The sequence below is a fragment of the Mus caroli genome, chromosome 4 (assembly GCF_900094665.2).
Source record: "Mus caroli chromosome 4, CAROLI_EIJ_v1.1, whole genome shotgun sequence".
In the NCBI taxonomy this organism is placed as follows: domain Eukaryota; kingdom Metazoa; phylum Chordata; class Mammalia; order Rodentia; family Muridae; genus Mus; species Mus caroli.
The window spans coordinates 126203549-126226116 of NC_034573.1; the positions used below are offsets into that span (position 1 = coordinate 126203549).

Sequence of the window (22568 nt, forward strand, 5' to 3'; positions counted from 1 at the left end):
GCCAGGCACTGGCATAGCCTCACAAGAGACAGCTATATCAGGGTCCTTTCAGCATAATCTTGCTGGCATATGCAATAGTGTCTGTGTTTGGTGGCTGATTATGGGATGGACTGCCCCTAATTTCAAATCCTGATTCTGTTGCTGTTTCCAGCACTATTCTGTTAAATAATGCTGAACCCCTGCCACCCTGCACGTGTGGTACTGGAGATGGAACACCAGGCTTCACATATGCTGGACAAAATGCCTTACAACTGAGATATCTCCTCAGCCCTACTGGTGTCGTGCTGGCAATACTTGTTACATCATTGTCTTGATAGATCCACCTGTGTTAGTCTTACTTTTTGGAAGCTTCCATTACACTATGTGCTATGCACTCTTGTGATTTTCCACTTGTCTCACAGATGCTTTGTCCCCTTTGCTATTTTCATCCCTGTGAGCATTGGGGTTTAGACCGTTGATGTCTTATTTTCTCTATGCTCACTCAATTCCTTGGCAATGTCGATATTTTTCTAAGCCATCTGTTTTTGTTGACTCACAGATTTATATTGTAAGAATACCTCTCTTTTGAGTTCTGACCCTGCTTGTGTGTTTATGGGCTCTATTGTCTTTGGATGACCATTAATCCCTCACAGATAATGTTTTAAACTTATCTTCCTTTTCTTACTGTTCCATCTATACTTAATTTCATTGGACTTAGGACAGCACTGTCCTACAAATTTAGGCCAGCAACCTTGACCTGAAGCATCCTTGATTTCTTGCCTGTCTTATACATCACGTGCAGGCTAGGAACAAAAGCACGGGGTTCTCCCTCCACATGGCCAGAGTTCTGACCACTTCTTAGTGTGTCTGTTATCAGCCACACCGGCTTTTGCTTGGAGTATCACAGTGCTTCCTGTTTGGTCTTCCTAGTCAGATTCTTTAGTAGTCTTTTGAAAAAACCATGGCATTTATATTGATTTTCATCATGAGCTAGTCATAATAATTGCTATCACCCAACTTATCTATATATTAAGATTCACTTTTTTAAAAAGTTTTTTGAGACAGGGTTTACAAAATTAATTATTTAATATAAATATTTCAAGGCTCCACCTCAATATCTAGGCAGTCTATCTTATCTATTCTAACCCCTCGACTAGTCTGGCTACCTACTAGCCAAAATCCCAAGAATACTTGCAACTTGGGACTTCATATTTCTGCTAAACTCTCAAGAATTCTTTCCACCTTACTCATCTTGACTGATCTCTTCCTCCTTCCCCTGGCTGGCAGAAGTCCTGCCCTATTCTCTGTTTTGCCCAGCCATTGGGTAATCAGCATTTATTGACAAGGCAGAGAATAAATGGTAAGAATTGCTTACACAGACTTGAGAGAGGAGATTCTTGACACAAGAATTACAATGCCATGTCTGGATTGAAATAAGATATGAGGGCGGAGAAGTCAGCGTTCAAATAATATGAGGGTAACCTTTACACAGTGCATTATGCCTACATTCCACCTTTTTTGTCTAATAAAAGACAAATATTAGACAGAAGACTCATAATAAATAATCTATATACAGTGATAACAGTTACGACTAATCAGGTAAGATTCACATTATGTCTAGTCTATAACTATTTGCCAATTTTGTAGATAATATTCTATTGTCCATCCTAACTTGGTGAATTTAGAGTTTTGTACCTAAATCATTTTCTATCATAACTTGTCTTATTGACCTAAAGCATCTTCTAAGACATAAAACATTTTATTAAATCCTGTATAACTTAAGATTAATTGTGAAACTTTATCTAGTCTTTTCCCCTATCACAGACCTGAGAAGGAATAAATATTACTTGAGTATGTAGGAAGTACAGGCCAGCAGCTTCTGAAACTATAGAAATGACAGAGGAGCAGGTTGTCTGGGAAGTCCCCCAGAAATTCTCTAGGTTCTATCTTCAGCCTTCATGCCCAGAATATCTGACAGACCTTTTGTGAAGCAGGAAGTATGAAGGACTGCTAACCCTAACTTGGCGGAGCTTGGCAGTCAACTTCCCTGCATCCTGTTTGTTCTTTCTGGATAGCATTTTGTCTGCAGATGAAACATGGGCAGCTTTGTCACATCTGAGATGAACTCCATATGGAGGTTCTTTGATGCTCTTTTATCTTCTTTGAAGTGGATTAGAGATAACTTCCAGGAGCAGATCTTTCTCATTGTTGGAAAAGATCTTTTAATAATGAAATCATTCTAAATGTCATATTCTGTGGATCTCTGAGGTTTTTGAAGACCATCTATCTATTGTATATCTGAATTGTCACCCACTGTTTATTCTATTTACTATTTGAATGACTGTGAAAACATCTTACTGTAATTAACTCAACTAGTATCTATTATGACCACAAGTTTGATTGCCTGACTTTTAATTCACATTACTTAATTATCCTAAACAGTTTGTAATAGCAGGCTTAAAAGGAATAGAATTTTCATTGTATCTTTAAGAATTATATTGGTACAATATCCCAAATGTTGAAAACATATACATTATGTGAATCAAAAACTTTACATTTGTATACATATACAAAACGTTATGCCAGTGTAAAAATATAACCTTAATTTTTATATCAATATACAAAGATCTATACCAATGTAAGATTATGGCTTAAAAAAATGGTGGTTTTTTTTTTTTTTGGTTTAAAAGTAAATTCAGTGATCTCTATCCCTTTTTCCTATTATTCTTATAATATTTCTATATTCCCCCTTTCTCTTTTCTCCCTCTCTCCTCCTCTGTCCCCTCCTCCCTAACCCTAGCTAGGAGAGAAAGAATAATAGAGGAAAGAAAAAGAACAAAAAAAAAAAAAGAAAAGAAAAAAGAAAAAGAAATCCTTGAATCTAAACACCGTGTTTTGTTTCTTCCCTGTCTAAGACCATAACTACTATAACCATCCCTCTTTTTTTTTTTTTAAGATTTATTTATTTTATGTATATGAGTAACTGTCGCTGTCTTCAGACACACCAGAAGAGGGCATCAGGTCCCATGACAGTTGGCTGGAAGACACCATGTGGTTGCTGGGAATTGAACTCAGGACCTCTGGAAGAGCAGACAGTGCTCTTAACCATTGAGCCATCTCTTCAGCTCTAACCATCCCTCTTTTAATGATGACAAACATCCAACACCCATTGAAGGACCAAAAATCATCTACTCCACCTCTTGGGAATGGGTCCTGCTTCTCGTATAATTGCTTCCTGCTGATTTTAGATATAGTATTCCTTTTGGGAGCCCAAGAAAATTGTGAAAATTGTTAGTCTTAAGAAAGTTAGCTGTAGCATTTGTTGTTCAGTCTCTGTATGTTGGGAAAGTGCAGTCTTAAACACAGTCCTGATTGAAACAGTCTGAAAGGGTGGACTAAGTAAGTAGGGTGTTTTGAAGTTGTCCTGAGAGCACGTCTTTAGAAGAAACAGCACTGAGGTAGTCTGAGGGAGGGTCAGGCAGGACAGTGGGTCAGTAAGCCTGAGCATCTCAGCACCCCTGAGGGTGAATCTTGTCAGGGTTGTATTGACTTCATTGGCATCTGTAAATATATAAACTCTCACAAGTAATACATAGCTCTGTGTTAACATATTTATGGAATGCAAGGTGCACAAATCAATTAATGAAGATTCTTTGTTCTTGTTTGAGCAGGTGAAAGACATCAGTCTTTCTTTATAAGTTGGCATGATAAGTCCTGAGGACTTTGTAGCCAAAGGGTTATTGGCTAAGCAAGCTGAAGTTCTGGCTGGAGACGTTTTTATGTCTCAGCCAATCTTAGAGCTGTTTGCATATGGAGGGATCAGCAAATTATGTTACCTGTCCTGTTTAATTGTCTTGATTTCTTTCTTCCTGTCTGCAGCCAAGATCTTCAGGAATGCTCCCTGGTCATATCTGATTATTATCAATTTGGATGGAATCCATAGTTTTTCTTCTACTCTAGAGACATGGGCATACCCTCTTTCTTTCCCTCCATTTATTTATTTGTTTATTTGTTTGTTTGTTTTTCGAGACAGGGTTTCTCTGTATAGCCCTGGCTGTCCTGGAACTCACTTTGCCTGCCTCTGCCTCCTGAGTGCTGGGATTAAAGGCGTGTGCCACCATGCCCGGCTCTTTCCCTCCATTTAGATGTTAAGACATCCCTAATATATACAGGCTAATTTAGTTCAGTTTTTCCCCATAGTCCATTGTCTCTAAGCAGCTGATTTTATTCATTAGCATTCAAGAGTTTTTAAGGTCAATAAAGCATTATGTAATTTATGATTGAAGGTCTTTGTTACCCCTTTCTGTTTGTTAAGCATTTCTTTTAAAGTATGATTGGATCTCTACAACTGCTTGCCCCATAGAATTATGTGGTATATCTGTAATATGCTTTATATTGAAATATGTAAAAAAAAATGTTTCATTTTACTAGGGACACATGCTAGAGCATTGTCAGTCTTAATTTGTACAGGTATTCCCATAGTTGCCATACCATCTAATAGATGTGTGATTACCAAATCAGCCTTTTCAGAAGGTAAAGCAGCCGCCTATTGAGACCTTGAATATCTATCTACGGTATGGTGCACATATTTTAATTTTGCAAGCTCTGCAAAATAAAATATATCCATTTGCCAAATTTTATTTCTCTGGGTACCTTTAAGGTTACTCCCAGCAGGTAATGAAGTGGTTATATAAAGAACAAGTATAGGACATTTTTTAAAATAATTTCCTTGGCTAGTTGCTAAATGATAGAAAAATCTCTTTTTAAACCTTTATTGTTCACATGGTAGTTTTAATGAAATACTGAGGCTTCTAGTACATTTCCTTTTTTTTTTTTTTTTTTTGGTTTTTCGAGACAGGGTTTCTCTGTGTAGCCCTGGCTGTCCTGGCACTCACTTCGTAGACCAGGCTGGCCTCGAACTCAGAAATCCTCCTGCCTCTGCCTCCCGAGTGCTGGGATTAAAGGCGTGCATCACCACGCCCGGCTTACATTTCCTATTAATAGTTGATCAGTTTTAGCATTACCTTGTGCTAGAGGACCTGGTAGACCCATATGGGATCTGATATGTGTTACACACAGTGGATGATTTCCATTTCTGATTACTTGCTGTATTTGAAATTAATTCTGAATCATGCTGAATCAATTCAGCAGTTTTTATATACAGACAACTCTTTCTGCATATTGAGACTTAGTAACTATATTAAGAGACTCTGAAAAGCCTAATAATACTGTAAGAATTGTATAGAACTCTGATTTTTAACTGGATCATAAGGACTCTCAACCACTTTACTATTTTTTTCCTGATTTATAACCTACATTTTCTGATTTTTTTTGCAACAATAGAGAATGTAGGGCCTCTAGAAATTGGTGTTTCTTTTATTATACAAGGGAGAATCCAATTAGTTTTTATAAATTGAAGTCTCTTGCTTTTGGGTATTTGCTGTTAATATCCTCCCCCACATTACTTCAAACTCTTTGCCAGTGTTCATCTTGTGCCCATAATGAGGTAATCTCACTATTATTAGTGAAAGGTATCAGAATCTCAGATGCTTTTATTCCAGCTAATTTACAGAGTCTCGTTTTTCTTTTTAGAATAAGTGCAGAAACTTTTTCTATATGTTTTTAATTTTTTATTCCTTTTGTGAGCTAATAATATCCATTCTAAGATATAATTGCTCTGCATAAGATTTCCTATGGGAGAATGAGTAGAAGGTGAGATAACTAAAATACAGACCATCGTTGGGTCAGTATGACCTGTATGTGCATCTTCTAGTTTCTTTTCTACCAGAGTCAATCCCCTTTCAGCTTCAGCTGTTAAGTTTCTTGGACTATTTAATTCTTTATCACCTTATAAAGTTTGAAATGAATTACTTAGCTCTTGAATTGTGAGACCAATTGTTGTCTGTAGCCAGTTAATATCACCCAGCAATTTTTAACAATCATTAAGAGTTCTTAATTGGTCTCTCCTGATTTGTGTCTTTTGTGGCTGAATTTTCTGCAGACTTATCTTATGTCCTAGATAAATAATAGAATCACCTCTTTGTGTTTTTTCATGAGTAATTTGTAATCCCCAAGAAAGCAAAGGAATTTTTTTTTGTTTTATTAAACATTTTTTCTAAGGTATCTCCATTTGAATCAGCCAACAAAATATCATCCATGTAATGGTAAATTATGGATTGAGGAAATGGCTTAAGGATTATTTCGAATGGCTGTTGTACAAAATATTGGCATAAAGTAGGACTGTTCAACATTCCTTGAGGCAAGACCTTCTATTGGACAGCTGTTATTATAAGTAGGTATTGAAAAAGTAAACCTTTCTTTATATTGTTTTTGTAAAGGAATCATAAAAAAGGCAATTTAAATCAATCACTATAATAGGCCATTCCTTAGGTAACAAGGAAAATGACAGGATTCTAGACTGTAAAGAAGCCATTGGCTGAATGATTTTATTAATTGCTCTCAGATCTGTCAATATCCTCCATTTGCTAGATTTTTTTTTTTTAAATGACAAATACAGGAGAATTCCAAGGGCTGGTGGACTCTTCTATATGTTGAGCCTACAGCTGCTCTTATATAGTTGTTCTAGTACTTGTATTTTTTTTTTTTTTTGTCATAGGCCATTGTTCTATCCTAGTGGGATGGTCCTTAGTGGCAAGGCCATTTGTGTTCTTTTAGCAGTCTCTCTCCCTCTGGATAGTCAGCTGCTGTTGTCTTGTTTATGGATAATTTGGACAGTCTATGACTGTTCTTGATAAAAAGTTTTAATAGTGTCGTCAAGAACATCTCCTATTTTATGGCTTGTCCTTGAAGCTTGGAGGAATGGTAACCCATGTCTCCCCATTAATTTATGGCTATATTAACCACGTAAGGCCTTAAATTTCCTATTTGACTTTTTGGCTTTACATTTAAGCCATTTAATACTTTGTTTTACCTGGGGTAAACTTCTAAGTCATTGAAATTGGGTATCAATCTATTGATAGTCAATAGGAAAAAAAGTATTGCTTTTCTTTGTTTTCGTCCTGTCCTGACTCTCCCACCCCACCCAACCCCACCCCCGCCGCCCCAAGGGGATTCATTCAAGAATCCCCTAAGCCCCTACTTTAGGAATGGCCTTTGTTAATTAACCAATGCCATGTGCACAGCAGGACTCTCCTGGAGGAGAGCAGAATTCTTGCAAGTGGTTTAGAGACTCAGAGCTCTAATGGAGCTTTGCCTTTTCTGCTTTTCACCTGGAACTTTCTATCTAATAACTAAATATGAATTTTAAAGGTGTGAATACTGAGTCGGGCGTGGTGGCGCACACCTTTAATCCCAGCACTTAGGAGGCAGAGGCAGGCGGATTTCTGAGTTCGAGGCCAGCCTGGTCTACAAAGTGAGTTCCAGGACAGCCAGAGCTACACAGAGAAACCCTGTCTCGAATCCCCCCCCCCCTAAAAAAAAAGTGTGAGTACTTCTCCATATTGAGCACCAAATGCAAAATGAATTATTTAATCTAAATATGTATTAAATTAATACATCAGCTATATTACTTTATCCTAGCTAGTTCCCAATAACAACACAGGGAGACCAAGATTTATTTCAAGGCCCCTCCTCAATATCTGGGCAGTTTTATCTTAACACTTAAACTAATCTGGCTACCTACCAGCCAAAATCCCAATAATTCTTGTAATTGGGACTTTGGTGTTTCTGCTAAACTCTCACGAATTCTCTCCTCCTCACTCCTGGAGGATTTCTCTGTTTCTCTTTCCCCAACTGCTCTGTTTTTCCCAGCCATTGGATGATCAATATTTATTAACATGGCAGAGAATAAATGGTAAAAATTGTTTACACAAACTTGAGATTCTTGACATAAACATTACAAAGCTGTGTCTGGATTGAAACAAGATATGAGGGTAGGAAAATCAGCATTTGAATAACACAAGGGTAAACTTTACATAGCACATAAAAATAATATGCCCATAAGGGTGGACCGACCTCAAAATTCATAGCGATCCAGCTGTCTCTGCCTCAGGTGTTGTGATTAAAGGTATGTGCTGCCATGACAGCATAGGTTTTACTCTTGATCTTGTATATTTTATAGGTTTAAAGAGAGGTAGAATGCCATGGATGCATAATTCAAGTATACAGAGTATGTCATTGCCGGGCTCCATGTCACTAGTCACCCTTCCTGTTTCTATAGTTTGGCCTTCTCCAGATGCCATTCAGTTAGTCATACCATGTGAGGCTTTTTAAACTTGATAACTCATTTCATTTTAAAGATGAATAATACTCCACTGTCTGGATGTCACAGTGTATCCCTCTGCTTACTTATTTCCCTGCTTCTAGGTTTAACCAATTATAAATGCAATTACTATAGATATTTATGTGCCTGCTTTTATATAAACATAGTTTTTCAACCATTTTTGGTAAGCGAGGAGTTAAACTGCTAGATCATACGGTAAGAGTATGCTTGGTTTTGCTAGAAACTGTCTTCAGAAGTGGTGCTACCATTTTGAATTACCACTGGTATGGAGTTGAGAATTCCTGTTGCTCTGTATCCTTCACGTTAGCAGTGATTTGGACGTTTTAATAGATATGTAGTGGTGCTGAGGGTCTTTGTTTTTTGAGACAAGGTCTGGCTGTTGATCAAGCTGGCCTCAAGTTGAAGGTGCTTTTCTCCTGACTCAGCTTTCCGAGTGTTGGGATTATGAGCATGAGCAACCAGGACCGCTTTTGGTATATTGTATTTTTTCAGTTCTAAATCAACCTAATTTTTCCATACACTTATTTGTAATCTGTATATATCCTTTGTTAAGGACTCATGTTGACTCATGTTTTTCTTACTGAGATTTTATATATATGACTATACGGCCCCCCCTTTGTTTTTTTTTTTTTGTTGTTGTTGTTGTTGTTTGTTTTTTGTTTTTTTTCGAGACAGGGTTTCTCTGGATAGCCCTGACTGTCCTGGAACTCACTTTGTAGACCAGGCTGGCCTTGATTCGAACTCAGAAGTCTGCCTGCCTCTGCTTCCCAAGTGCTGGGATTAAAGGTGCGCACCACCACTGCCCGGTGTTTTTTGTTTGTTTTTTTAAGACAAGGTCTCTATATGTGTGTAGCTCTAACAGTTCTGGGACTCACATTATAGACTAGGCTGGCCTTGAACTCACAGAGAATCTGTTTTGCTTCTGCTTCCTGTGTGCTGGAATTAAAGTTGTATACCACTGTTCCTGGTATTATTGCTAAAAGTAGTTTAGTTATTTTTTTCCCTGGTATTTGGTTTGCCTAGATGTCTTTCACCTTAACAAGCTTAGATTATTGGTTCTTTCCTCCATGGATTGTACTTTTAGAACAGTACCTGAGGTTACCACTGTACTCAGGGTCATCTGGTTTTTCTCCTTTCATTTTTTTTAGGAGTTGATAGTTTTGCATTTTATACTCAAGTCTGTGCATATAGTCTGGTTATAGCCTCGTCTATAGAGAAGATGATTTTTGTTGTGTTTTGCCTTTACTCTTTTCTCAGAGATCACAGGACAGCTTTTAGTCTGGGCTGTTTTGTTCCTTTATCTATCTATTCTTTTCATACTTACTGCTGTGACTGATGACTTTCTTAGATGGATAGCATCAGTTTTGTTAATTTTTAATGTTATGTTAGTTCTTCTGGTCATCCAAGTCTACCAAAACTTTACCAGTTTGTCAGTATCCACACAATAGTTGCTAGAGATTTTGATTTTGATTGAGCCTATAGAACTGACATTCGGAACTGTATTGAGTCTTCCTACCAGGAAACATGGAAACTCTCCCCGTTTACTTAGGTCTCCTGTTTTACAATCTGCTATGAAAAATGCATATAGGACTTGAGTTTACATTTAAATTTCATTTTTATAGTGTTAATAAAAATGATACTGTACTTTAATTTCAAATTCTATTTGCTCACTGCTGATACATTGGGAAATGGCTTGGTTTTTATATATATTGTCTATCATGCAACCATCTGTAATCACTCATTGTTTTAAAGTGGCCTTTATTTTCTTGCTCATTCTGTTGAATTTTCTACATAGAGAGGCATGTCTTTCTCTAAGTTTTTCTTTCCTCCCAATCAGCATATCTTTTTATTTTTTTGCCTAATGTATTATCTAAGCTTCTAGTACAGTGTTGAAAATAGGTGGCAAGAATTCTTGCCTTGTCCCTCATCACACAGGAGGCGCTGAGCTTCCGTGTGTGATTCCTGTTGGTTTCTCTTGAACCTATTGGTATGATGACTTATATCAGTTTTCAAAAGCTGATGCAGCCTTCATTCCTTGGATAAATCCAGTTGGTTGTAGCATTTAATTCTTCCTCTACATTGCTAGTTTTCATATACTAGTATTTTGTGGAAGAACCTTAGATGTATCTCTGTACAGGAGATACTGGTCTGTAGATTGTATTTTCTTGTGATATCTTTGATCTTATGAGGATTTTGTTGGCCTTACAGAATAAACTGGGAAATAATTTGCTGTGATTCTGTCTTCTAGAAAATTGGTACACTCTTCTAAATGCTTGAAGGACTTACCAGTAAATCCATTTGGGCTTTTATATATATTTTGCAAAGTTATTGGTGAACAGAATAGGCCTATTCAACATTGTCTACTATTTGGATAAATTGTGGCTTTCAGGTAATTGGTCTGTTTCATCTGGATTACCAAATTTTGGCTACAAAATTGTTCATAAATTACTCTTTAATGTCTCTGAGATCTATAGTGTCATCTCTGTCATCTGTTTTTATTATCTTTCTAGAGACAGCTTTGTCTTTGGTTAACATACCCCTAACACACACACACACACACTTGTTTTCTTGTTTCAACCAGATTTTCACTCTTTTTTTACTTTTTAATGATTTAACATTATTTACGTTAGCTCGTAGTGAGTGGTCTCGAGGCTAACCTCCTTTGTTTAACCAATCATCCTGTTTTATTTTGCTTGGCTGTGGGATTGCCATCACATCCGGTTTACTTTGCCTGTTTGTCGGTTTGTTTCTTACCTTTGAGATTATTGTTAAACTTCATCAACCGTGTGCACTGAGTGCCATAAATATCTCTTAGCCACACTGTGACTTCTTCCTACAATTCTTTAGAGAATATCATACATAAATACTGAATTTCCATCATTTACACCCACTCTCTCCTCCTCTAGCCTATATGCTCCTCCTTCAGATTCATGGCCTCTTTAATTGTTATTGTTACACACACACACACTCACTCACACTCACACTCACACTCCCTCCCTTCCTACTGAGTAAATATGTATTAGGGTTGACCACTTGGAATTAGCAGCTATCAGTTGCCTATAGTTGTTCTTCTGGTGGTTGGGCTCTGTGACACATCCCTCCAGGCCCTGTTGGGATGGCATCAGTTGTTCAGATTGTTTTGGCAACCTCACTGTTAAGATTTCGTGGGTGCAGCTCCCTGTCATCCATAGAAGATACCATCGTATAGTAGCAGACCTCCAGTCTTCTGGCTCTTAAAAATCTTTCCATTTTCTCTTTTGGGTTGTTCCAAGTTTATCTTACAGGTTTCAGAAAGTTGTATTTTTCTTTCAAAATATGTCTATTTCCAGTCATCTTCTGTTACTGATTTGTTTGATTCCTTTGTGGACTAATTTAAGATTTCTTTTAGAATTGTTCAGGTGAGCGTCTGTTTCTTTTTCTGTTGATGTGATAAAATACCTTGCTAAATAAACTCAGCTCAAGGGAGAAAGGGTTTATTTCAGCTTACGGTTTAAGGGCACAGTTCATCAATGTAGCAGGCATCTTAAGCAGCTGGTCCTGTCACATCCACGATCAGGAACAGAGAGCAATGAATGCACACTGCTGCTCACCTTCCTTTCTCCATTTATATAGGACAGGATCCTTGTCAAGAAAGGGGCCACGCACAGCAGGCAGCAATGAACATAGTCAACTTCCCCACTCCATGCTCAGGGCCCATCTCCCAGGTAAGGCTAGGTTCTGTCCAGTAGACAGTTAACACCAGCCATTACAGCTTTGTTATTACAGCCTTGAACATGAGCTTGAGAACGTGCCATCTGCTGGTGCTGGCATATACTGTGCACGTGGCTCTGTCCAGTTCATGATGGTGCTCATGAGTTCATAGGTTAAACCCAGTCGGTTTGGTAGTTTAGTGGAGGTATAAAACTCGAGTCTGACAGTTTATATAAGTATTATTTGTCTTCTACTTGCCACTCAGTTAATGTTCAATTGATGACTCTTCAGAGATTGTTGCTATGATTTGAATGTTTGTGTGCCCCACAAAACTCGTGTTCAAGCTTAATCCCCCACAATATAATTAAGAGGTGGGGCCTTTAAGAGGTGATTAGGTTTGTCACCCATACAGAATTAGTATCTTAACCTTTTTGTCCTTCCACTTTCAAGTCCAAAAATTTAAGGTACTCTCTTAGCAGAAGATACCAGGCCTGTACCTGGCAGAGAAAAACCTACCAGTTGCCTCAATTTGCATTTTCCAGCTTCCAGAACCTCATCTTGCCCTTATAAAGATCCAGTGTTGTATCTCTTGTCCTAACAGCTCGATGGATTGAGACAACTTTTAAAATCCTGTTACTTTTATAATTGTGTTTTTCTTTTGTATAACTTGTGTCTGTAAGCAGATTTAACTTTATTTTGTTTGAGGCAGGATTTCTTTTACATACAGTTCTTTCACCAACTTGTTTCAGATATTCTTCCCTCCTTTGGTCTGTGAACCTCCCTATCCCTCCTCCTACCTCAGGATTATTTAGTGTGTTCTTATCAAGAGCTCACCACATGTTTTCTTAAGGGCAATGGGGAAAGAGGGCGATGCTCACTTTATAGCTAAGGGAGAAAGGCTCTATTTTTAAATGAATACAGAAAGGGTGAAGATTGTGTGCGTGGTAGAGGTCCTTGTGCTCTGCCATGAGTATTGTTCCCTGGCACTTCTATGCCATGCTGTGCTTAGGTGCTACAGTTCATTGTCAGCTGTAAAGAACAGGTTTGTTTTGCAGGTTTACTCAAGTTGAGCCATTAAAATTGTATGTACCTACTATGTATGTCCTCTACAAGGACTGCTGGTTGGAGCTCTTTTTACAGTCATGCTTTCTGCTTTTATTCTGTAGACTGATAATGGTCTTCAGTTGCCAAAGAAAGTTGTGGATGCCAAGAGAAAGGTAACCAATTTCTCCAGTGCAGTTGGATGTCTCTAGCAGCCCATCTTGATTGGCTGTAGACATGGCAGAACTCGCTAACTACAAGGATGCTGCCTCCAATCGCCACCTGCGATTTAAGTTACAGAGCCTGAGCCGCCGCCTCGATGAGTTAGAGGAAGCTACAAAAAACCTCCAGAAAGCCGAGGATGAGCTCCTGGACCTCCAGGACAAGGTGATCCAGGCAGAGGGCAGCAACTCCAGCATGCTGGCTGAGATCGAGGTGCTGCGCCAGCGAGTACTGAAGATTGAAGGTAAAGATGAGGAAATTAAGAGAGCAGAGGATCTATGTCATACAATGAAGGAGAAACTTGAAGAGGAAGAAAACCTTACCCGAGAGCTAAAATCTGAAATTGAGCGGCTTCAGAAACGAATGGTTGATTTAGAGAAGCTAGAGGAGGCTTTGAGCAGGAGTAAGAATGAGTGTTCCCAGCTTTGTTTGAGCCTCAATGAAGAGAGAAATCTGACCAAGAAAATCTCTTCTGAGTTGGAAATGCTCAGAGTCAAAGTGAAAGAACTAGAATCTTCGGAGGACCGCTTAGATAAAACTGAGCAGAGTTTAGTGTCAGAATTAGAAAAGCTAAAATCATTAACCCTGAGCTTTGTAAATGAGAGAAAATACTTGAATGAAAAGGAGAAAGAAAATGAGAAATTAATAAAAGAGCTTACTCAAAAACTGGAGCAGAACAAGAAAATGAACCGAGACCACATGAGAAACGCTTCCACTTTTCTGGAAAGGAATGACCTACGGATAGAGGACGGTATTTCCTCTACACTGTCATCCAAAGAGTCAAAAAGGAAGGGCAGTCTAGACTATCTAAAGCAGGTCGAGAATGAAACCAGAGACAAATCAGAAAATGAAAAGAACCGGAATCAGGAAGACAACAAAGTGAAAGACCTTAACCAAGAGATTGAGAAACTTAAGACACAAATCAAACATTTTGAATCTTTGGAAGAGGAGCTTAAGAAAATGAGGGCTAAAAACAATGACCTTCAGGATAATTACCTAACTGAACTGAATAGAAGCAGAAGCTTAGCCAGCCAGCTAGAGGAGATAAAGCTGCAGGTCAGGAAACAAAAAGAGTTAGGAAATGGCGACATAGAAGGTGAAGATGCTTTCCTTTTGGGCAGAGGCAGGCACGAGAGGACTAAGCTCAAAGGCCATGGGAGTGAGGCCTCTGTGTCCAAGCATACATCACGGGAATTGTCTCCCCAACATAAGCGGGAAAGGCTCCGGAATAGGGAGTTTGCTCTCAGTAACGAACACTATTCTCTAAGTAGCAAACAGGCTTCTTCTCCCGTTTTCACAAACAAAAGGGCAGCAAAAGCCTCCAACATGGGAATGGGTACAGACGGTGGGACTCAGGAGACAAAGAGAAATGAAGACCGATTTGCACCTGGGTCCTCTCACAGTGAAGGGAAAAGGGGTAGGGAGCAGCCATCAGTGCTTAGCCGTTACCCTCCTGCTGCCCAGGAGCACACTAAAGTTTGGAAAGGAGCTCCCAAGCCAGGCACTGAGAGTGGACTAAAGGGAAAAGTAGAGAAGACAACGCGAACATTTAGTGATTCCACTCATGGATCTGTGACCAATGATATAGTGGGGAGAGGTGATAAGACTTCTGACCTCTCCTCTGAGGCACACTGTGGGAAGAGAGGACAGGTGCCTGGCCATGCAAGTCAGGGAACACAGGCTGTAGAGTCTAGCTGCTCTAAGGCCATCGGAGCTCTCTCCTCATCTCAAAAAGCCTCCTCAGAAGGACTTTCTAAGGGTAAAAAGGCTGCCAATGGCGTAGAGGCTGATGCCAATTTTTCAAATTCTAAATCTCCAATTTTATCAAAATATCTTTATAGTTCAAGAAGCCAAGAAAATATACTTCAAGGCTTTTCATTGCCAAATAAAGAAGGAATTGATCAGTCTGTAGCAGTTGTGATGGAAGACAGCAGTCAGCATGAAGCTCTGAGGTGCCGTGTCATCAAATCCAGTGGCAGAGAGAAGCCAGACTCAGATGATGACCTGGACATAGAGTCTTTTGTTACTGCCAAGTTGGTGAACACAACTATCACTCCAGAGCCAGAGCCCAAACCACAGCCAAACTCAAGAGAAAAGGTTAAGTCCAGAGGGGGAACTAGAACTGCCCTATTTGAAAATGATAAAAATGCTGCAATAGAAAATGACTCTGTGAAACCTACCAGGCCATCCTCCAATGCTATAGAATTCCCAGATGCCAACTGTCCTGGGGTGAAAAATCAAAGGCCCTTCAGCCCTAGAGAGGCCCTGCGGTCTAGAGCAATTATAAAACCCGTTATCATTGATAAAGATGTGAAAAAAATCATGGGTGGATCTGGAACTGAGGTTGTATTGGAGAAGCAGAAATCCACCTCTAAATCTGTGACAAGCAAAGTGACAAGCAGCATTACCATCTACCCCTCTGACAGCAGTGGGCCTAGAGCTGTCCCAAGCGAGGCCCCAAGGGAGAGGCATACATCCACCAGCAACATCCAGGTGGGGCCCCCAGAGCTCACAGCAGTTAGCAACCATGTCAGCTCCCCTCTTGAGCTCTCTATTCATAAACATGACATCACTTTGCAGCTCACAGAAGCTGAAAGAGTGGGAGATGGGTCTCCAAAGAATAGAGCAGAAACGGTGGTCTCTCGGAGTAGCATTCTAATCAAGCCATCAGAATCTGTGGAGAAGAATAGTCATGTGCCCCCAGCCGAGACAATCAGGTGGAAAAGCCATAGTGCCTCTTCAGAGGTGGCCTCTTCAGACACCAGACACATCACAGTGCGGAATGCCTGGAAGAGTAAGAGAGACTTGAAATGTTCAGAAGACCCCCCAGCTCGAATAGGTAGAAACATGGAAGCTACTAACGCCTATACACAGAGGTCTTCCACAGACTTCTTAGAACTTGAACAACCCAGGTCACACCCATCTGAACAGGGCGCTCGAAAAGTAGGAAATTCAGGGGATGCTCCTGAGCTCTCCTCAAGGAGGACCCAAAGTAGCCTCACTGCATCAGAGGTGCTCACCCGGAGGGATCGGATGGGAGATGCTATCACTGCTGCCTCCTGGAACCACTCAGCAAGCGTGGTGAGTCTCACTTTCCTTCCCTTGGCCTTGATCTGTTTGACTGAGGACTTAGGGAACCCAGAAGGTTGAGAGATGCTGTGTCTCAGGTAGGCTTGGGAGAAAGCAGCACGACTTCCAGAACCTCTCTCTCATCTCTTTGTCTGTCTTCTCCATTTTGCTCTCACACAGAGGGGAGGCAAACAAAGTGGCATTTATTCCCTGGTTTGCCTGAGATCTCCAGAGTAGTGAACAGGAAGCTCTTAGGTGCCCGTAGGATGGCAGTGAACAGGTTCTTCTTGTCCTGCTGCCTCAGTTGGTCAGGAGGCCTCTGTGGGCAGCTGACAGATAGGGAGAATGAGGTCTGACCCTGGATCTACTTTATAAACTTTATATACCCAAGTGTTACTTTGTTTAGTTCTAGATAGGCCTGATCCATTGTATTCTCTGTCTGAGACTAGTTCAGTATGACTCATTAAAGAACAGATGAATACAGAACCAACTGACTTGAGAACCAGAGTGAAAACAGTATGGAGAAGGCTCTAGGAGCGTCTTGGACCAGGAACCCGTGACCATGAAAATGTCTTGCCTCTAGACTCACTACTAGTACCTTTTAAATTTTATATCAAGTTTTATTTATTTAGTGTGCATGTATGTCTGTGCACCAAGTGTGTGCCTGGTACTCACAGAGGCCAAGAGGCTGTCAGATCCCCTGCTACTGGAGTTACAGATGGTTGTGAGCTGCCTTGTGGGTGCTGGGAATTGAACCCAGGTCTTCTGGAAGCATAGTCTGTGCTCTTAAACCACTGAGCCATCTCTAGCCCACAGTAGTAGTTATTTTAAAAGGCAAGTGACTGGGTTAACTGGGCAAGCCTGTCAATCTTTCAGGCGCTTAACTCTTAGGTTCACCCAGTGTCCCTTAAAACATCCCTGTGAGAGTGCTAGCCTCACTTTTCATATGTGAATAGTAAAGTGAAGGTAAGACAAAATGCTTTATTCATGGTCATCCAGATGCATAAAATAACAAAAGACCTCAGACTGGAACCTAAGATTCCTCTGTAGATCCAGTGCCTCTCTACCCTGTTCACCTGGCTTTTCTGCTCATACTCATTATTCTTTGACAAAGAATATTGCCAAGCAGAATTCCAAGAGTGCTGAGAAAGATGGATATCTAGGGTCTTGAAGATTTGGCTATCTGAGTTTCCAGGGAGAACCAAGCCAAGGGAAAGAATGATATAAGGGGGAAGGTATGTGCTTTTTCATCGATATGTAAGAAGTAAGGAGCTGCCCAATTCAGCATAGTCCTGCCATGCATCAAGGAAGTGGCTTTCACACATGCCACTTGGGGGTCTGCTCTCATACTTCTGTTTTAAGCTCTGGACTATAGACAGGCTNCTGTTCAGTTATGAGTCTCTCTCTCTCTTTTTTTAAAGATTTATTTATTTTATTTATATGAGTACACTGTAGCTGTCCTTCAGACGCACCAGAAGAGGGCCTCGGATCCCATTACAGATGGTTGTGAGCCACCATGTGGTTGCTGGGAATTGAACTCAGGACCTCTAGAAGAATAGCCAATGCTCTTAACTTCTGAGCCATCTCTCCAGCCCCAGTTATGAGTTTCTTGGTCTCCTCAGTTGTTCTCTATTTCCAAGGGGCTTTATACTGACTCCTGCTCCCCACCCCCACGCCCCAAGAATATCTCTGTAGTTACTGTGTAGTGCAGCGTCTTATGCCAGGTGGGAGAACTTCCCAGGGTGGAAGGTGAGGGTCTCATTCCTCCCTGTACTCTTTGCAGCTCACTTTTTACTTGTTACTCATTGGCACAGGAGGAAGGGGAGGACAGCACATTTGTTACCAGCAGGCGAATACACAACCCGCTGGAGCATTCTGAACTGCCTGGGAAGCAGGGACTGCCAGAGCATGAGCGAGTTTGGACTGAGGAGCGGCTACACCCAGCAAAGCCTTATGCTGAGGAAGACTAAGCCAGCTAGGTGAAGTCTGCTGCTTCTTCTCTCCTCCTGCTTCTCAGCTTCTCCCCAATCCTGGCCTGTGAAGGACCCAAGGCCAGTTAACCAGGCTAGACACAAAGGCCTTGGCTGGGAGACTGTAGAGAGCCAGGCTATGGCTCAGGTAATTTTTGCCAGTTGTCCAGAAAGGATCAGAGACTACAAACCAGTCACTCAGGCCCAGCTTTCCCTGATGCATGAGTAGTCCTCTCTCCTATCTCTGTCCCCAAGTAGCATGGACCATTCTTTGACCCCCAAATGGGAAACTACAGAAACCCACTACCATATAGAGGTAGCCAAAGCCCTTTCCTCTGCTCCATGGTAAGCAGTTTGTATATCAAAGCCCAGTCCCTTTTGCTCTGTGTTTGATACCCTGATTTGTCTCCTCACTATATCCGGTTGGCTCTTTGTTTGCTGTAAGAGACACCTCTACCCCCACCAAGAACACACTAAGAATTACCAGCCATCATTTCTATCCTAAGACACTTACATTCCTTTGTCTTTGAGTTCTTGAGAATTTGGAAACCAAAAAAGGGTCTGCTGCCCCTAAGTAATTATGGGGACCATCCTTATGTTGAAGCTTCCCTGACCTGACTTTTGGATAACCAGTTTCATGGAGACAGAGCCGGATACCAAATGGAATGACATCATCCTCCGACGCCAGCTTTCAGCTCACCTTCCAAAGGCATCAGGAACAGACAGATCTGGTACATCTCCTTTCCTAGGCACCAACACTGCTGCTGGCATCACCTTTCCTCTCTGGGGGCTGGAAACTTCAGCTGACTTCCTCTTAGGAAAATCCCTACACTGAGTAGACAGACCCGGCACAGCCTGCCTTTTAGGAAGTGCCCAGCAAATGGGAAAGCAAACAAAAATTCCTCTTGTCACTTCACAAGCAATAGCTCCATGAAAGGCATGGATGGACTGCTTCCCTCCCTTTGCTCCTCCATCCCCTGTGGAGGAAACCTTGCACTTTACCATGCTGACTGCTGATGCAAAGGCAAGCCCTCAGTATCTACGAGTTCAGTATCTACCAGTTGAGAGATTTCATTGGAGGAAAGCCAGTACCTGCCTGTTGAGGGCCTCGGACTGATGCAATTCAAAGTGCATTAAGCCTTTTAGGAAGGCAGATAATAAACTTTTATCTCCTTACACTGACACTGACCACATGGGGAGTTAAGAACTGTTTGCTTGTTGCTGAATCTTCTGAAGCATTGTTTCAATTCAAAGGGACCCTCTTTGGCTACCTTTGTGAAGTAGATGTCATTGCCTTATCACTAGACTAGGAATTTGGAAAGCCACTTTTCCCCATCCCTCCTGGCTTTGTCATTCCTTGCTCTGTGATCTTTGGCAAGTCTTCTTGAAGCCTCAGTTTTCCCTATCTTTAAAATGGGTTCTTTGTTGGTTCGTTGGTTGCATGCATGTGTGCCCATGTGTCACCTGCAGATGCATGCTGGGGATTGAGCATAGGACCTGGTGTGCAAGGCAGGTGTTCTGCCACTGCTGCTTCCCAGCTCAGAATGAGTTCTATGGAGTGGATGACCTCTTAAGGCCTTAACTTTGGTGTTCTACACTTGTTTCACCCATCAGTGAGAGCTGACTCTTGGTTTTGGAAGGTGATGTCCACATGAGTCTGGGGAACATCTTTCTGCCTTCAGTTGTTTCTGGGTCTTTTTTCTCTCTTCCTCATGTTTCTGTCATGGGGATGAGTCTGTAAGGCCTGTTTTCAATGAGGTAAAGGGATTGGATTGGGTGGTCTCAGGTTTATGTGGCTCTTGCCCAGTGCCACATTTCCTGGCTTTCAAGCTAGGTGCTTTTTATAACGTAAGTCTGTTTGATTCCTGTTCCCGTGCCTTTCCTGTGAATTTCCTGGCCACAGGGAAGACACAGGACATCCTCAGGAGGACTGAGTAGTCTCCCTTCACCCTTCTTAGCACACACACACTGGCACTTATCTGCCCTTGTCTGCATCAGACTCAGCCATCCTGCCAGGGTGTGGGGAGATCTACCATGTTTTGTTTGTTTGCTTCCCCCAGCCCCCAAGGGACAGGAATAACTAGCACTTCTGTTTTAATGGAGTTTTGCTAACCTGAGGGCATTGCTGCCATGTGTCTTGCCTCCACATCCCAACTTGATAGACAACTAAGATAGTGTTTTCAAGATCTGTTCCTGCTGCTACTTTTAGGTTACTGGCCAGAAACTCCTTAATTCAAGGCTGCAATCTTTCACTTGCAGTGCCCCCTGCCACTCTCCTGTACCAATTGGCAGCCCTGAGAGTTAAAAGGAAACAGACCCCTGTGGTGGTCCACTGAAGGGTATAGGAAATTAAGTCTGTGGCTCTTCTCTGCTGATAAAAACAGAGGGGCACCAAGCCCTGCCTCAAAATATCTCGTCAATAATTTTTGTCTTTGGGTATTGAGCCCTGGATTCTTCTGGTGCTGTAGCTCCTGGTGCCAAAGTCTGGATCTTTCCACATTTTAGCAGCACCAACACCTGCTGCTATTTGAAATGTTCTGTGGAAAAGGGACAGCTGTGGGATGCCATTTTGAAAATCTGAGTGCAATAGCATTTGATTGTAACAATTATTTCAGGATATTTTGTTTCTTTAGTCTGCACATTTTAGTCCTGCCATAAAGTAGATTTTATTTTTAAATACCTTCAGCATTGCAAACGTTTATACCAAGCAAATGGAGGCTAGAGGGTTCAAGTCCCCTTGGGCCTCATATGGATGGCTAGACTGGCTCTGATTCCAAGGTCGAAAGACATATCACTTCTGAAAACACCAAGATGTAACCTTTGGGCCCAAGCCAGAAGCTGCAGGAAGCCTCCACATAGAAGGGAGACTGGTATTCAAACCATTGTCTAATCAAGCCAAATATTCCCCACTAAAAGGCCCACTTTCCTGACAGTGCTTCTCTAAAGTTTGGATAGGTGGCTAAATTGAGCCAGCAGGTCAGGAGTCTATGAGAGTTCTGAGTACAGGAACCTGGTCCTGGATATGCTTGGTTGGAGGATGAAGAGCTGGCTACATGCCAGGAACTGCTATCTTCCACTGCTGCTGTTACCAGCTACTACTCTGATATTGAAACAATCAGAAAAGGCTGCAGTGTGGCAGGCAGGGAAGCTACTCCAACTCTGAGGCAGTGAGACAGTTCAAGTGAGTTGAAGAGATCTGTGTGGGGCCAAGGCTACAGGCAAGCTTGCACACCAGCCATCCCTCTCAAGTGGCAGGGGCCGGTGCCTAGAGCAATAGTGGATTTCTTGTGCTGGGCTGTGTTAGTTGTTTAGATTTAATGGGTCAGTAAAGGAACAGGGACTCAGAGGCTGGCCCATGGCCGCCTTTGTTGGCATGGGTTTCTATTCAGACAAAGAATGCTTTGTAAGAGCTGCTTTTTAGGGATTATCTTTTAAACACCCTGAATGGGGAACAGGGTTCTCCTCTACCACCTCAACCAGAGTCATAGGAAAGAGGTCCTATTTTCCTGCTGCTTCACAGCTCAGAACATGTATTGAATGGAATGTATTTTTAAGAGAATAAAGTCTATTTTTTTGTATTTTAAAGATTGAGAGGGCTAGAAAGATAGATAGCCCTTAAATAAACTTACGCATGATAGGTCCTTTGCTGGGGCCTCAGCTGTTGGTCTACACCTGCCCAGGCAGGTGGCTCTGGCTTCACCTCTGCCCCTTGGAGTCTAGGTGCAGCAGCTTCTACATTCCTGCTCCAAGCATGGGACCAGAGAGGCCAGAACCTGCCTCTGGAAAGCAGGGCACAGCCACAGGCAGTGGCTCAGGGCTCCTTGGGTGCATGTGTATAGTTGAAGCTGCCTGTCTGCATGTATCCTTTGGCTGTAATGCTCTCTGTTGGCTCTGCAGCACAATATTGTAACCAATAAAGCTCCCTTGTTTCTATATGCTCCTTTGAGTCATTGATGCCAATTTTGTCAATATAATTTCTGGAAACAGCTGTTATCTCTGAATTGGTACTGCTGGTATAGCATTTCACAAATTTAGGCAAAATACAGAATTAAAACTAGCAGCTAACTCTTTGCTCTATTTTCTTTTTAGGTTTGTCTGTTGTCAAAGAGAATTTCTCTGAAATTATATGCCTTTAATCCCAACAGAGTTTTAGGACAGCCAGGTCTACACAGTGAGACCTTGTCTTAAAAGCATCTGCCATTTACTGCACCAGAAATCACCTTTCCATCTCTAACATCATTTTTCTATTGCTGTCACACGGGGAGACTAGGAGAAAAGCCCCCACTCCGTTTTCATCGTCTAACCAAACCCAGAATAATGTTCCTTAACTCAGCTTCATTTAGAGCTAGGTATAG

General features: G+C 41.3%; 1 protein-coding gene across 5 annotated transcripts in view; it reads left to right on the top strand.

Annotated features, from left to right (window-relative positions):
- The window catches only part of Luzp1 (leucine zipper protein 1), an 84114-nt gene extending 61963 nt beyond the window's left edge, over positions 1-22151 (top strand). For 4 of the 5 annotated variants that reach the window (XM_021159894.1, XM_021159895.1, XM_029476765.1 and 1 more), the window contains 3 exons: positions 11834-11925; positions 13078-16255; positions 18058-22151. In XM_021159894.1, coding sequence (XP_021015553.1) covers positions 13190-16255; positions 18058-18213 — 3222 coding nt within the window. In that variant the 5' untranslated portion in view covers positions 11834-11925; positions 13078-13189 and the 3' untranslated portion in view covers positions 18214-22151. The remainder of the gene's footprint in view (positions 1-11833; positions 11926-13077; positions 16256-18057) is intronic. The other variant, XM_029476766.1, reaches the window with a different exon arrangement.
- The last annotated feature ends 417 nt before the right edge of the window (positions 22152-22568 follow it).